General features: G+C 38.6%; 1 protein-coding gene across 3 annotated transcripts in view; it reads right to left on the reverse strand.

Moving 5' to 3' along the window:
* The window catches only part of OCA2 (OCA2 melanosomal transmembrane protein), a 492,350-nt gene that overhangs the window by 352,490 nt on the left and 121,773 nt on the right, over positions 1–18,087 (reverse strand). For all 3 annotated transcript variants that reach the window (XM_027067861.2, XM_053223670.1, XM_053223671.1), the window contains exon 9: positions 17,682–17,835. In XM_027067861.2, the coding sequence (XP_026923662.1) occupies positions 17,682–17,835 (154 nt within the window). The remainder of the gene's footprint in view (positions 1–17,681; positions 17,836–18,087) is intronic.

Genomic DNA, 18,087 nt, shown 5'->3' on the forward strand with positions numbered 1-18,087 from the left:
AACTAATCTTTGACAAAGCAGGAAAGAACATCCAATAGAAAAAAGACGGTCTCTTTAACAAATGGTGCTGGGAGAACTGGACAGCAACATGCAGAAGGTTGAAACTAGACCACTTTCTCACACCATTCACAAAAATAAACTCAAAATGGATAAAGGACCTGAATGTGAGACAGGAAACCATCAAAACCCTAGAGGAGAAAGCAGGAAATGACCTCTCTGACCTCAGCGGTAGCAATCTCTTACTCGACACATCCCCAAAGGCAAGGGAATTAAAAGCAAAAGTGAATTACTGGGACCTTATGAAGATAAAAAGCTTCTGCACAGCAAAGGAAACAACCAACAAAACTAAAAGGCAACCAACAGAATGGGAAAAGATATTTGCAAATGACATATCGGACAAAGGGCTAGTATCCAAAATCTATAAAGAGCTCACCAAACTCCACACCTGAAAAACAAATAACCCAGTGAAGAAATGGGCAGAAAACATGAATAGGCACTTCTCTAAAGAAGACATCTGGATGGCCAACAGGCACATGAAAAGATGTTCAGCATCCCTCCTTATCAGGGAAATACAAATCAAAACCACACCCAGATATCACCTCACGCCAGTCAGAGTGGCCAAAATGAACAAATCAGGAGACTATAGATGCTGGAGAGGATGTGGAGAAACGGGAACCCTCTTGCACTGTTGGTGGGAATGCAACTTGGTGCAGCTGCTCTGGAAAGCAGTGTGGAGGTTCCTCAGAAAATTAAAAATAGACCTACCCTATGACCCAGCAATAGCACTGCTAGGAATTTATCCAAGGGATACAGGAGTACTGATGCATAGGGGCACTTGTATCCCAATGTTTTTAGCAGCACTCTCAACAATAGCCAAATTATGGAAAGAGCCTAAATGTCCATCAACTGATGAATGGATAAAAAATTGTGGTTTATATACACAATGGAATACTACGTGGCAATGAGAAAGAATGAAATATGGCCTTTTGTAGCAACGTGGATGGAACTGGAGAGTGTGATGCTAAGTGAAATAAGCCATACAGAGAAAGACAGATACCCTATGGTTTCACTCTTATGTGGATCCTGAGAAACTTAACAGAAACCCATGGGGGAGGGGAAGGAAAAAAAAAAGAGGTTAGAGTGGGAGAGAGCCAAAGCATAAGAGACTGTTAAAAACTGAGAACAAACTGAGGGTTGATGGGGGGTTGGAGGGAGGGGAGGGTGTGTGATGGGTATTGAGGAGGGCACCTTTTGGGATGAGCACTGGGTGTTGTATGGAAACCAATTTGACAATAAATTTCATATATTAAAAAAAAAGATAGAACTAGATGAAATTGAAAATACAACTTATCAGAATGTAGGATGCAGCTAAAGAAGTGCTAAGAGGGAGAAGGAGGAGCCAAGATGGCGGAAGAGCATGGAAGTTTTTTGTGTGTCTCAAGTCCATGAAATGTAGCCAAACCAATACTAAATCACTGCACACCTAGAAAACTGATTGGAGTATTAACACAACAATCTGCACAACCTGAACCACAGAATTCAGCAGGTACATGGTGTGGAGAGGTGAACTTGGGGAGCAAGAAGCCATGGGAAGGGAGGTGCTTTTGCGGGTAGAGAGAAGACAGAGATGGGGGGTGGCAAGAATATGGGAAAGCACCCTCCCCAAAAGCAACTGGAGAGAAAGTGGAAAATTAGAAACAGCCACAGGGACTAAACTAAAAAGGGAGAGAGGAGAAAGGAGAAAGGAGAGGGTTTAAATTCCATTAAGACTATAAACAAGGAGAGTGCAAAGTCTGAAACTCCACAACTCAATACCTGGAGGTGCTCTGGTAGGAAGGGTGAATCCCCAAGAAAAGAGTGGAGTCCGGGAGGTTCTTGGGCCACACAGGGAAAAGTGGTTCCACTGCTGGAAGGACATTTGGTAGAGACTGCTGAAGCCACCTGGTCCCAGCAGACCCCAGAAAATGGCCACATTTGCTGGTGCTGGAACAAGGTCATTAAATTTGAAGCCTGGTGCCAGATGTGTGTTGTGATTTTCCATAATCCCTGAAACTCTGCTGCTACACTATCTCACAAACGTTTTCTGGGGTGGGCTGACACCTGGCTGCAGTCTTGGGGTACCAAAAGCAGCATGGTCCAGCAAGCATTCCTGGGTACAGCCGACATTCAGCCATTGATCATTCGGCCATTGCTCTGTGAGACCCTTCTGCAGAGGGGCAGAATGGGTTAAAGCCACAGTCCTTCAGAAGTAAGGGGCCAGGGAAAACAGCCACATCTGAGACAAAACTCAGGAGAGAGGTACTGACTGGGGCCTGGTCACAGACAGTGAAAAACTGTAGCATGGACGAAAGCTGAAGAGAGATGATGGGTGTGTGATTGCTGATCAGGGAGAAGGATACTAGACACTGGGTAGCTGGGTGATGCCATTTTCACCGCTCCCACACATGCGCATACCAACCTACAAGCGCCACAACTCTCCACCCTAGTATGTAAGCAGCGCCATCTAGTGGAGAATGGAGCTGTTATACTGAGCCCCGCCCAACTGGGCCAACCTCCCTTTCAAGAACACAGGTCTCACCACCTAATTAGTTTATGGGCTATAAAGCACTTCATAGTCTGACTTCTAGGAGAAAATGAAGTAATTTCAGTCATATTTCAATCTGTTAGCATGTCCATCTATTCAATTTTTTTTCCTCTTTTTTACTTCTTTTTCTTGAATACAGAAACAGAAAAAAATTCATTTTTATTTTCAATTTTATTAAAAATATTTTTCTTTAATTTTTTACTATATTTTTTACTTTTCTGTAAATGTTCTCAAATTCTAATTTACTTCCAACATTTTATTTTAGTCTACTTCAGTGTATGCATTTTTTCAAATTCTCAAATGATTTCCTTTTTACCCCCCCTTTTTTTTCTCTAATCTGTCAAACCACTTTCAACGCCCAGACCAAAACACACCTAGGATCTAGCATCATTTATTCGATTTTGTGTCTGTGTATTTTTAATTTTAATATTTTTTTAATTTTAATTATCTTTAATCTTAATTTTTCTACCTCATTAATTCCTTTTCTCCCTTCAAAATGACAAAACGAAGGACTTCACCCCAAAAGAAAGCATAAAGAAATGACGGCCAGTGACTTAATCAACACAGATACAACCAAGATGTCTGAACCAGGATTTAGAATCACGATAATAAGAATACTAGCTGGAGTCAACAAGAGATTAGAATCCCTTTCTGAAGAGATAAAAGAAGTAAAAACTAGTCATAATAAAATTAAAAATGCTATACCTGAGCTGCAATCACAGATGAATGCTGCAGCAGCAAGGATGGATGAGACAGAACACAGAATCAGCAATATAGAGGACAAACTTATAGAGAAAAATGAAGCAGAAAAAAAGAGGGAGATTAAGACAAAAGAGCACAATTTAAGACTTAGAGAAATCAGCAACTCATTAAAAAGGAACAACATCAGAATCATAGGGATCCCAGAAGAGGAAGAGACAGAAATAAGGGTAGAAGGGTTATGTGAGCAAATCAAGCAGAAAACTTTCCTAACCTGGGTAAAGACACAGACATCAAAATCCAGGAAGCACAGAGGAACCCCATTAGATTCAACAAAAACTGACCATCAACAAGGCAGGTCATACTCTAATTCACAAAATACTCAGGCAAGGAGAGAATCATGAAAGCAGCAAGGGGGAAAAAAAGTCCCTAACCTACAAGGGAACACAAATCAGGTTTGCAACAGACCTATCCACAGAAACTTGGCAGGCCAGAAAGGAGTGGCAGGATACATTCAATGTGCTGAATCAGAAAAATATGCAGCCAAGAATTCTTTATCCAGCAAGGCTGTCATTCAAAATAGAAGGAGAGATAAAAAGTTTCCCAGACAAAACAAAAATTAAAGGAGTTTAGGACCACTAAACCAACCCTGCAAGAAATTTTAAGGGGATTCTCTGAGGGGAGAAAAGATGAAAAAATACATACATACATACATACATACATACATACATACATACATACATACCAAAAGCAACAAAATTTAGAAAGGACCAGAGAACACCATCAGAAACTCCAACTGTACAAGCAACATAATGGCAACAAATTCGTATCTTTCAGTACTTGCTCTAAACATCAATAGACTCAATGCTCCAATCAAAAGACATAGGGTAACAGAATGGATAAGAAAACAAGATCCATCTATATGCTGTTTACAGGAGACCCACTTTAGACCTAAATACACCTTCAGATTGAAAGTACAGGGATGGAGAACCATCTATCATGCTAACGGTCAACAAAAGAAAGCCAGAGTAGCCATATATATCAGAAAATCTAGACTTTAAAATAGAGACTGTATCAAGAGATGCAGAAGGGCATTATATCATAATCAAGGGGTCTATCCACCAAGAAGACCTAACAATTGTAAACATTTATGTGCCAAATGTGGGAATACCCAAATATATAAATAAATTATCACAAACATAAAGAAACTCATTGACAGTAACACCATAATAGTAGGAGACTTCAACACACCACTCACAGCAATGGACAGATCATCTAGTCAAAAAATCAACAAGGAAACAATGGCTTTGAATGACACACTGGACCAGATGAACTTAACAGATATATTCAGAACATTTCATCCTAAAGCACCAGAATATACATTCTTCTCCAGTGCACATGGAATGTTCTCCAGAAATATCACACACTGGGACACAAATCAGCCCTCAGCAAGTACAAAAAGATCGAGATCATACCGTGCATATGTTCAGACCACAATGCTATGAAACTTGAAACCAACCACAAGAAAAAATTTGGAATGGTAACAAATATTTGGAGATGAAACAACATCCTACAAAAAAATGAATGGGCTAACCAAGAAGTAAAAGAGGAAATTAAAAAGTTCATGGAAGCCAATGAAAATGATAACACCACAACCCAAAACCTCTAGGATACAGCAAAGGCAGTCACAAGAGGAAAGTATATAGCAATCCAGGCCTTCCTAAAGAAGGAAGAAAGATCTCAGATACACAACATAACCTATGCCTTAAAGAGCTGGAAAAAGAACAGCAAATAAAACACAAAACCAGCAGAATACAGGAAATAATAAAGATTAGAGCAGAAACTAATGCTATCAAAACCAAAAAAAAAAAAAAACCCAGTAGAACAAATCAATGAAACCAGAAGCTGGTTCTATGAAAGAATTAACAAAATTGATAAACCACTAGCCAGTTTGATCAAAAAGAAAAAGGAAAGGACCTAAACAAATAAAAGCAAGATGAAAGAGGAGAGATCACAACCAACACAGCAGAAATAAAAACAATAATAGGAAAATATTATGAGCAACTATATGCCAATAAAATGGGCAATCTGGAAGAAATGGACAAATTCCTACCAAAACTGAAACAGGAAGAAATAGAAAATTTGAACAGACCCATAACCACTAAGGAAATCGAATTAGTAATCAAAAATCTCTCAAAAAACAAGAGTTCATTGCCAGATGGCTTTCCAGGGGAATTGTACCAAACATTTAAGGAAGAGTTAGCACCTATTCTCCTGAAGCTGTTCCAGAAAATAGAAACGGAAGGAAAATTTCCAAAGTCTTTCTATGAAGCCAGCATTACCTTGACTCCAAAACCAGACAGAGACCCCACTAAAAAGGAGAACTATAGACAAATTTCCCTGATGAACATGCATGCAAAAACCCTCCACAAGATATTAGCCAAATGGATCCAACAATACATTAAAAAAAATTATTTACCACGACCAAGTGAGATTTATACCTGGGATGCAGGGCTGGATCAATATCCACAAAACAATTAATGTGATTAATCACATCAATAAAAGAAAGGACAAGAACCATATGATCCTCTCAACAGACACAGAGAAAACATTTGACAAAATGCACCATCCCTTCTTGATAAAAACCCTCAAGAAAGTAGGGATAGAAGGATAATACCTCAAGATAATAAGAGCCATATATGAGTGACCCAACACTAATATCATCCTCAGTGGGGAAAAACTGAGACCTTTCCCCCTAAGGTCAGGAACAAGACAGGGATGTCCATCTTGCCACTGTTATTCAACATAGTATTGGAAGTCTTAGCCTCTGCAATCAGACAACACAAAGAAATAAAAGGCATCCAAATCAGCCAGGAGGAGGTCAGACTTTCACTCTTTGCAGATGTCATGATACTCTATATGGAAAACCCAAAAGATTCCACAAAAAAACTGCTAGAATTGATTCATGAATTTAGCAAAGTTGCAAGATATAAAATCAATGCACAAAATCGGTTGCATTCCTATACACCAACAATGAAGTGACAAAAAGATAAATCAAGGAATCGATCTCATCTACAGTTGTACAAAAAACCATAAAATACTTAGGAATAAATCTAACAAAAGAGGTGAAAAATCTGTACATTGAAAACTATAGAAAGCTTATGAAAGATATTGAATAAGACACAAAAAAATAGAAAAAGATTCCATGCTCCTGGATAGGAAGAAGAAATATTGTTAAAATGTCGATACTACCCAAAGCAATCTACATACTCAAAGCAACCCCTATCAAAATAACACCAGCACTATTATTAACCCCTATCAAAATAACATCTAGCATTCTTCAAAGAGCTAGAACAAATAATCCTAAAATTTGTATGGAACCAGAAAAGACCCAGAATAGCCAAAGCAATCTTGAAAAAGAAAACCAAAGCAGGAGGCATCACAATCCCGGACTTCAAGCTATACTACAAAGCTGTAATCATCAAGACAGTATGGCACTGGCACAAGAACAGACACTCAGATCAATGGAACAGAATAGAGAACCCAGAAATGGACCCACAAACGTATGACCAACTAATCTTTGAAAAAGAAGGAAAGAATATCCAATGGAATAAAAACAGTCTCTTCAGCAGGTGGTGCTGGGAAAACTGGACAGCGACATGCAGAAGAATGAACCTGGACCACTTTCTTACACCAGACACAAAAATAAACTCAAAATGGATGAAAGACCTCAATGTAAGACAGGAAGCCATCAAAATCCTCGAGAAGAAAGCAGGCAGAAACCTCTTTGATCTTGGCCACAGCAACTTCTTACTCAACACGTCTCTGGAGGCAAGGAAAACAAAAGCAAAAATGAACTACTGGGACCTCATCAAAATTAAAAGCTTCTGCACAGCAAAGGAAACAATCAGCAAAATGAAAAAGCAACCAAGGGAATGGGAAAAGATATTTGCAAACGACATATCAGATAAAGGGTTAGTATCCAAAATCTATAAAGAACTTATCAAATTCAACCCCCAAAAAACAAAGAACCCTGTGAAGAAATGGGCAAAAGACATGAATAGACACTTCTCCAAAGAAGACATCCAGATGGCCAACCGACACCTGAAAAAATGTTCAACATCACTCCTCATCAGGGAAATACAAATCAAAACCACAATGAGATACCACCTGACACCTGTCAGAATGGCTAACGTTAACCACTCGGGCAACAACAGATGTTGGCAAGAATGCAGAGAAAGAGGATCTCTTTTGCATTGCTGGTGGGAATGCAAGCTGGTACAGCCACTCTGGAAAACAGTATGGAGGTTCCTCAAAAAATTAAAAATAGAGCTACCCTATAACCCAGCAATTGCAATACTAGGCATTTGCCCAAGGGACACAGGTATGCTGTTTTGAAGGGACACATTCATCCCCATGTTTATAGCAGCACTATCAACAATAGCCAAAGTATGGAAAGAGCCCAAATGTCCATCGATGGATGAATGGATAAGGAAAATGTGGTGTGTGTACACACACACACACAATGGAGTATTACTCACCAATCAAAAAGAATGAAATCTTGCCATTTGCAACTACATGGATGGAACTGGAGGCTATTATGCTAAGTAAAATTAGTCAGTCAGAGAAAGACAAAAATCATATGACTTCACTCATATAGGACTTTAAGAAACAAAACAGATGAACATAAGGGAAGAGAAACAAAAATAATATAAAAACAGGGAGTGGGACAAAACAGAAGAGACTCATAAATATGGACAACAAACTGAGGGCTACTGGAGGGGTTGTGGGAGGGGGGGAGGTGCTAAATGGGTAAGGGGCACTAAGGAATCTACTCCTGAAATCATTGTTGCACTATATGCTAACTAATTTGGATGCAAATTTTAAAAAATGAAAAATAGAATTTAATGAAAAAAGAAAAATAACTCAATATTAAAAAAAACTAAAAAAATTAAAACAAGTTGTAAGATATTCAGATTTTAAAAAAAGAAGTGCTAAGAGCAAAAGTGATACAAAAAAAAGTTACACCAACATATACATTAGAAAAGAAAGATTTGTTCGAGATATGCAAGGCTGGTCCAAAATTCTAGAATAAATCAGTGTACTCTTCCATATCAAACAGCTAATGAAGGAAATCAACTGACACAAAAGGACACTGCAAAAATTCCATACCCAATTATGGTAAAAACTCTCAGTATCCCAAGAAAAGAAAAGAATGTACTCAATCTTTTAAACAGCATCTACAATATCTAAACATAACATCATACTTAATGGTGAAAGACAGAATGCTTTCCCTTTAAGATCAGAAACAGATAAGGATATCCACTGTCACCACTCTTGTTTTCACCACTGCAATAAAGCATGAAAATTAAAGGCATATAGACTTGAAAAAATAAATAAATAATAGTGTTCTTATTGCAAATGGTATGATTATATATATAGAAAATCCCAGAGAATCTACAAAAAAACTTCCAAGAACTAATAAGTAAAAATATTGTTAGTGTTATTATTAACAATAAAGTAACAGGTTACAAGATCAACATACAAAAATCAAATGCACTTGTATATACTGACAATGAAAAAATGGAAACTAAAATAAAAACACAATACCATAACAATTGCCCCAAAATAGAGGAAACACTTAGGTATAAATTTACCAAAATATGTACACAATCTTTGTGATTAAAAATTATGAAATAAATCAAATACCTAAATAAATGAAGAGGCATATAATATTCATGGACTGGAAGGTCTTTCTAAAATAGATATGGAAAGACAAAGACCATAGAATGGACAGTAAAGTTCTGAAAAATAAAAGTGGAATGAATCACTCATCTCAGTGTCAGGATTTATGATATATCTGAAGTACGTAAGATATCATGGTACTGGTGGAAGAATACACACATAGATCAATGAAACACAATAGAGAACTAAGAAATATATCCACACAATATGTCCAATTAATTTTTAACAAATGATCAAAAGCAATTCGAATGGGTTAGGCTTTTCAATAAATGGTGCTGGAGGTCCATAAGTTTAAATAATGCTCCATAGATTAAAAAGTTAGTCTCTCCCTAAACTTCACACTTTAAACAAAGGCGAACACAAAATGGATCATAGACTCAAATGTAAAAGTAAGACGACATAAAGTTCAGGAAAAAACATAGGAAAAGATCTTTGGGATCTAGGTGTAGGTTCTTTAACTTGACACCAACAGCACAACCTATGAAAGAAAACATAAACTGAACTAAGAGAAAACATTTGCAAACTACACAACCAACAAAGTCCTTATGTCTAGAATAAAGTACATATAAAACAACATAAAACATCATTAATTTTTTAAAAATATTTTTAAGTATTCATAGCATCTTTATTTATGTAGTCCAATGATGAAAAAAGTCATTTTAGCCTTTCAGAGGATAAATGCTTAAACACACTATTCCATCCATATCACAGAATGTTATTCAGTAATAAAAAAGAAATAAAGTAGTGATTATGCGACACTTTGGATGAACCTCAAGGAAATCATGCTGACTGAAAAAAAAGCCAATCTCAAAAGGACACACTCTACATTATTACACTACAAAGCATTGGTGAAATAACTTAATTACAGAGAGGGAGACCAAATTAGTAGTTACCAGGCCTAAGAGATGATGAAGAAGGAGATGGGTGTGGCTATACAGAGCTATCACAGGGAGCTTGTGGTGATGGTACAGTTTAAGTATCCTTATTGCAGTTGTACTTACACAAAGCTATATATATAATTGTATACAGTCACACATGCAAACACACACACACACACACACACACACACACAAAGTGTATGTATAACCACTTAAATCTGTTTCTAGAAATTTGTCCATTTCTTCCAGATAGCACAATTTGTTGGCATATAATTGCTCAAAATATTCTCTTATTATTGTGTGTATTTCTGCACACAGAAGTTGGTATCTCTCCTCTTTCATTTGTGATTTTGTGTCTTTTCTTTCTTCTTTTTGATCAATCTGACTAGTGGCTTATCAATTTTTTTAATTCTTTCAACAAGCCAGCTCCTGGGGCACCTGGGTGGCTCAGCCAGTTACGCCTCTAAATTCGGCTCATGTTGGGGCACCTGGGTGGCTCAGTCAGTTGGGCGTCCGACTTCGGCTCAGGTCACGATCTCACGGTCCATGAGTTCGAGCCCCGCATCTTGCTCTGTGCTGACTGCTCAGAGCCTGGAGCCTGTTTCAGATTCTGTGTCTCCCTCTTTCTCTCTGACCCTCCCCCATTCATGCTCTGTCTCTCTCTGTCTCAAAAATAAATAAACGTTAAAAAAAAATTAAAAAAAATAAATTCGGCTCATGTCATGATCTCAAGGTTTGTGGGTTTGAGCCCCGCATCAGGCTTTGCGCTGACAGCTCAGAGCCTGGAGCCTGCTTCAGATTCTGTGTCTCTCTCTCTCTCTGCCCCTCCCTAGCTCATGCTTTGTCTCCTTCTCTCTCTCAAAAATAAACATTTTTTTAAAAAGCCAGCTCCTACTTTCGTTGATGTGTTCTACTGCTTTTTTATTTTGATATCATTGATTTCCCTTCCAATCTTTATTATTTTCCTTCTTCTGCTGGTTTGGGGTTGTATTTGCTGTTCTTTTTCCAGATCCTTTAGGTGTAAGGTTAGTATGCATATTTGAGACATTTCTTCCTTCTTTAGGAAGGCCTGGATTTATATATACTTCCCTCTTATGACCACTCTTGCTGCATCCCAGAGGTTTTGGACTGTCGTGTTGTCATTTTCATTGGCTTCCATGTACTTTTTAATTTCCTGTTTAATTTCTCGGTTAACCCATTCATTCTTTAGTAGGATGCTCTTTAATATCCAAGTATTCATTGTATTTCCAAATCTTTTCTTATGGTTGATTTCAAGTTTTATAGCATTGTGATCTGAAAATATGCATGGTATAATCTTGATCTTTTTGTACTTGTTGAGAGCTGATTTGTGACCCAGTACGTGATCTGTTTTTGAGAATGTTCCATAGGCACCCGAGAGGAATTTGCATTCCGCAGCTTTAGGGTGAAATGTTCTGAATATATCTGTTAGGTCCATCCAATCCAGTGTGTCATTCAAAGCCATTGCTTCCTTGTTGATTTTCTGCTTAGATAATCTGTCCATTGTTGTAAGTGGAGTGTTAAAGTCTCCTACCATTATGTTATTATTATCAATGAATTTCTTTATGTTTGTGATTAATTGATTTATATATTTGGGTTCTTTCAAGTTGGGGGCATAAATATTTACAATTGTTTGATCTTCTTGGTATATCCCTTAATTATGATAGAATGCCCTTCATCTCTTGTTACAGTCTTTGTTTTAAAATCTAGCTTGTCTGATATAAGTATGGCTACTTTGGCTTTCCCTTGACATCCATTAGCATGATAAGATTGTACTCCATGCCCTCCTTTCAATCTTCAGGTGTCTTTAGGTCTAGAATGAGTCTCTTGTAGGCAGCATATGGATGTGTCTTATTTTTTTATCCATCTGACACCCTATGTCTTTTCATTGGAGCATTTAGTCCATTTACATTTAGAGTGATTATTGAAAGATATGAATTTAGTGCCATAGTGTGGCCTGTAGAGTTGGTGGTGTTTCTGGGTGTTGCTCTCTGATCCTTTCTAGTCTTCGTTGCTTTTGGTCTTGTTTTGTCTTGCCTTGTTTTGTTTTGTTTTGTTCTGTTTTGTTTTGTTTTTCTCCAGTCAAAGAGTTCCCCCTTAAAATTTCCTTCAGGGCTGGTTTAGTGGTTACAAGCTCCTTTAGTTTTTGTTTATCTGGAAACTCTTTATCCCCGCTTCTATTTTGAATCATAGCTTTGCTGGATAAGGAATTCTTGGCTGCATACTTTTCCAATCCAGCATGTTGAAAATATCCTGACACTCCTTTCTGGCCTGCCAAGTTTCTGTGGAAAGATCTGCTGTGAACCTGACCTGTCTTCCCCTTTAGGTTAAGGACAGTTTTTCCCTTCCTCTTTTCATAATTCTTTGTCTGTGTATTTTGTGAATTTGACTATGATATACCTTGGTGATGGTCAGTTTTTGTTGAACCTAATGGGAGTTCTCTGTGCTTATTGGATTTTGATGTCTGTGTCCTTCCCAGATTAGGAAAGTTTTCAGCTATAATTTGTTCACATAAATCTTCTGCTCCTTTCCCTCTCTCTATTTTCTGGGACTTCTATGATTCAAATGTTATTCATCTTTAATAAGTCACTGAGTTCTCTAAGTCTTGTATCATGACCTTTGCCTTTATTTCCCTCTTTTTTTTCTGCTTCATTATTTTCCATACTTTTATCCCCTATATTACTGATTTTCTGCTCTGCTTCATTCATCCTAGCTGTCATGGCATCCATTTGAGATTGCATCTTGGATACAGCATTTTTAATTTTGGCCTAAGTAAATTTTAGTTCTTTTGTCTCCACAGAAAGGGATTCTCTGGTGTCTTCTATGCTTTTTCAACCCTAGCTAGGATTCTTAAAATTTTGGTTTTAAATTCTAATTCAGACATTTTACTCACATCTGTGTTGATTAAATCCATTATTTATTTCCGTTCTTTCTTTTGGGGTGAATTTCTCTGTCTTGTCATTTTGGATAAAGAAAAACAGTAAAATAAAAAATTAAAATTAAAAAATCAAAGACAAAAAAAGATTCAAGTAAAGAAAGATAGATCTTAGGTGTGTTTCAACCTGCTTGTTGAAAAAAGCTTGACAGAATAGAGAAAAAAGAGGAAGGGGAAAAGTTTAATTTTTTTAATTTTAAATAATAAAATAGAGTAAAATAAAATAAAGAAAATAGAATATTTTTAATTTACAAAACAAAAAAACAATAAAAAAAGAATTTGCTCTTTCTGTATCCAAGAAATAAAAAGAAAAGAAAGAAAAAAATGAAAACAATTTAAGCAAAAACAGAAGTAAAGAAAACGAACAAATAAATGAACCAGCAAGCAGAAGGAAACCTGACTGAAGTTACAACCAGTTTCCCCTCGAACTGAAACTTTGAAGCATACTAGTCTGTAGACTAAGCAGGTGGGAAGGATTTGTTTTGATCTTCTGGGGGATGTGCCTGGAGGGTGCAGGTGTGTGGGGCTTGGTGTAATGGCTCCATTCTCCACTTGGTGGCACTGATTAGCTTACTGGGGTGGATCCCTGTATGTGCCAGAGGTGAAAATGGCTTCACCCAGCTCCCTAGTCTTTGGCACAGGAACTTTGCACTTCCCTGACCTATGATCAAGCACCCCTCCCTTGTCTCAGGTCTCCATCCACTCCCTGCCTCTACCTTGTCCATGTCTAAGCTGTCCACCTGCCAGGTAGTGCCTCCCTCCAGAGTTTTGTCTCAGATGAGGCTGTTTCAAAACTCCACACTTCAGAGACCCACACTAATTCTCTGGGGGTGGGTCTCACAGAGCAATGGCTGGTTGCCAGCTTGTTCCAGAAAACATTCCAGTGATCATGCAGCAGGAGAGGCTCAGAGTTTATGGAAAAACAACACACAGCTGGTGCCAGGATTTTACCACACTCTGGCATCTTTGTCTCAATATCAGCAAACGTGGCTGCTCTCCAGAGTCCATGAGGACTTTTGCCCACAGGGAGGCTGTATGTCCTCTACCAAATTGCACTCCAAGCAGGAGAACAGCTTCTCACCATGTGGCACACAGACCCCTCAGACCACACTGCCTGATCCTAGGGATTCACCCTACTTCCTCACCAGAGCACTCCCAGGCACTGAGCTCCAGAACTTCAGACTCTGCACTCCATTGTTTATAGAATCCTGGTGGTATTGAAAACCTCTCTGTTCTCTCAAATGTTGGGGTTTTGGGGAACAGATTTCTTGTCCAGTCCCCTGCAAGTGTTTTAATTCTTTCTCTCTCTCTCTCTTCCTTTCCAGGTACTTTCAGGGGTGAGTGCTTTTCTTGCACAATCCCAATGTGCTGCAATCATCCCTTTTCTCTTTCTCTTTCTGTCCTTTCTTTGTGAAAACAGCTCCCTACCCTCCATGGTTCTGCAGCTTTTCTCTCCCCCAATTCACCTCTCCATACCATATACCTGCCAAATTCTGTGGCTCAAATTATGCAGATTTTTTCATTAATCCTCAGGTCAGTTTCTTAGGTGTTCAAAGTGCTTTGATGCTGATCTAGCTGCATTTCAGGGGCAAGACAAGCTCAGAGTCTCCATACTTCTCTGCCACTTCTATAACCACTGAATCTGAATAAGCTCTATGGGTTGTACCAATGTCAATTTCTTGGTCTTGATATTATTAAACCATAGTCATATAACACATTAATATTGAGGGAGGCTGGGGAAGTATAGATTGGACTTCCCTGTACATTTCTTTGCAATGCCCTGTGAATCTTTAATTATTTCAAAACAATAACAAAAAAGGTTTTTGATAGATAATGTGGCTGGTATATTATAATATGGAGCAGGAGAGGAGTGAGGCCTTATACTGAGGGGCAGCAGTTCACCTGACTGACTTATAAAGGGTGCCCTTAATGAGCCTTTCATTGAACTAATATATCTAGTTTCTTCTAACCTCCTCACTTTTTGTTTCTGCCAGGGTAAAAGCCATGTTGAATTGGCCTCTTTACAGGACTTTTATTACTTCAATATGGCTGTTGGGAGGGAGGGAAAAGCATTTTCTGAATGGCTATTAATGACAGCCATTAATTAATGAAAGATTAACAAATATTTATAATTATGTAATTTTGAAAGGTTGTACAATTATACACAAAAAAAGTCAAATTCTAGAATAAAAAGAAGTCTTCTCAAAAATAAATTGGCATTAAACTGTATTTTTTAATTACTAATGACTGTAACTGATTAAAGTACATTGAATTTATTAAACCCATAAGTTCAAAATGATACTCAGTAAATGGGAGACAGACAAAAAATAAATTCAGTGGACACCACTGGAAGTTGCTAAGGCAATAAATCATTATTATGAAAATTGATAATTAAGGAAAAATAATTTATCTTGTGTTTCTGGCATTAAGTGTGTTTCACGTTAATGAAATTGGGTGGGAGAAAGTTCTTCAGTACAGAATGTGTCATTTATAAATGCAGATAGAATGACAGAATTAGAAAATTCATTGCAAATGCTAATGGTCCCTGGTGAATATTAAAACTATTAGGAGCAAAGGTCACAGGGAACTTGATAAACACTGGGCCAGGCTGCCACCACCTAAACTCACTAAGCAATCTCAGCATCCCTGCAAGGGGGACATCTAGACATTACACTTCTCCTTGGTGCAAGTCAAACTCCTAGAACACCTGTGAAGCAAAAGGGCCCCAAAATAAAACCTGAAGGCTTCAGATATAAATTGTAGTCCATAGGAAATAAAAGGAATAGAATAAGAATCCCATGAGGGGTCCATTAGCCCAATCCAGGATGCAAGATGTTCTACAGAACCACAGAAAAATATTTTTGAACTAGATGGTGGTACAGTAAAGAGCTAACCTGGAAGGCCTAAGGTTGCCATCATTAGAAGAGCCTTTAGAAGAGCCTGCTCTAGGGTTGGCCCTTGGCTGGAATCTGGTTACTTGGCTTTTGGAATATTCCTTATGATAGAAAGTGATAATGTTGTTATATAGGCTTAGAACATTGCATTCTGCTGTACTAGCATGTCTAAATTATTTTTATAAAATGTGATTTATGGTTAACACCTGCTTTCTTTCTGGGAGGCTAGGACTTTGGTGGGCTCAGGGAGCCTACATGACAAGCCTTCATCAATACCCTGGAGCTCTGAGTCAAGCAGGCTGCCCTGGGCATAAATGCCACTGCTGAAGGAAGGAGCATGTTCTATGTGGCCCCTTCTGGGAAAGGAGACCTTTCAGAACCCTGCTTCTGGACTCATCCAGACTTCCTGATGAGGCTTCTGCCACTGCTGGTCATGATAATAAACCACAGCCCAGACAGGGCAGAGCTGCCTGTGAGTCTGTGAGCCCTTCTAGAAAAATCACAGTGTTTAGGTGACCCAGGGAACCCTGAAACATGATGATATTGGTTTAAAAAAAAGAAGAGAAAAATAATGGAGAGAATAGAGCTACTCTGGAATAAAGAAGACATAAGAGATATAACAACTAATGAGTGGACCTTGTTGGACAATTTGGGCTCAACTTACTGGAGCCAACATTCCTCACCAGGCACACTAGACAACCACAGGCAAACTTCTGGAACTTTCCTGGCCATTTCTCCTGCAGGCCATTTTCTTGACAACTCCAAGGTATTTCTCATACCTATCCTACACTAAAGAAGAAATGCTTCTTTAGAAGTACATTCTCTACTGACCTTCCAGGCTCAACCTACTGGAGCCAAGATTCTCATCAATGTGTTGCAGTAAGTCTGGTTTCACAATTAAATTAACAATGTACCAGCCCACCCAGGCAGTGTCTGCACTTTGCTTCATGCTATTAAAGGTAGGGCCACGCTTAGCTCCCCAAAAACACATAATTTATAAGACATAAGATCATTTGTAAAAAGGCTCATACACTGAATTGATAAGCATAACAGATAATATTCCTTCCCCCCCCCCCCCATATAGCCCAAGGTCTCTCAAGTCTCTATAACATTCATATTCCTATGAAACAAATAGGGGACAGTCTAATGTACATCTCAGAGAGTTTCCACATTTGCCCCTTCAGGGTCACATTTCAAGTGAGCAGCAGAATGAGAGTAAGAAAATCATGCACATATTCAGTTTTCTCAGGTAAATTTTTGCTGGTACCTGATGCAGCTCATCGTGCATGTGTCAGTTGCCAACATTCAGCAAATATTCCAGTACAGATCAATTTTCTACATAGAATGGTGGAATCTTCCTTTTTAGGAAAGATGCCATGGCAGTTTGATTAGGAAGCAGAACTGAGTGACGGGCACCTGGGTGATGCAGTCGGTTAAGTGTCTCTTGATTTCAGCTCAGGTCATGATCTCGTGGTTTGTGAGTTCAAGCCCCAAGTTGGGCTCCACACTGTCAGTGTGGAGCCCATTTGGGATTCTCTCTCTCCCTCTCTCTCTCTGCCCCTTGTGCGCTCTCTCTCTCTCTCTCTCTCAAAATAAATAAATAAACTTAAAAAAAAGAAACAGCAGAACTGAGGGGCACCTGGTAGATCAGTGAGTTAAGCATCTGACCCTAGATTTCAGCTCAGGTCATGATCTAATTGTTTGTGAGATCGAGCCCCATGTCAGGCCCTCTCTATGCTAACAGCACAGAGTCTGCTTGGGATTCTCTCTCTCCCTCTCACTCTGCCCCACCCCTGCTCATGCTCTCTCTCAAAATAAATAAAGAAACTTAAAAAAAGAAGGAGAACTTAGCCCATCCAAAACATCCACACGTTGAAAGACACTTACTTGTGAGCCCAAATAAATCTGAGAGCTGACATGAAAGTTACCTCAAATATAATCAGCATGTAGACCCCAGCAAGGATGACCACAGCAATGATCACTTGTGCTTCTATGCTTGCACGGAGATACTGATGAGCCATCAGAAGAGGAACAGCCTGGGTCTGCTGGACAGAGGCTCGAATGCTGATAGAAACAGTATCTCTGTAGAATGAAGCAAAGATATTACCATTAGTAAAGGAAACCAGACCCTATGTCAACAATTAGTGCTTGTTTCCTTGGTGTCCTTCCCAACACAAGTTATCTATGGCCATAATGAGAGCCCAAATTAATCTCAGAGTGATTTAGCCCAATTACTGACCTGGCAGACAAGGAGCTCTGAGGGTATATATGAGTAGTGTGAGATGCAGACACAGCCTCCCTGTGGTCAGATCCATCTAATGTAGATCCCTCAGC

The sequence above is a fragment of the Acinonyx jubatus genome, chromosome B3, assembly GCF_027475565.1.
Source record: "Acinonyx jubatus isolate Ajub_Pintada_27869175 chromosome B3, VMU_Ajub_asm_v1.0, whole genome shotgun sequence".
Lineage (NCBI taxonomy): Eukaryota > Metazoa > Chordata > Mammalia > Carnivora > Felidae > Acinonyx > Acinonyx jubatus.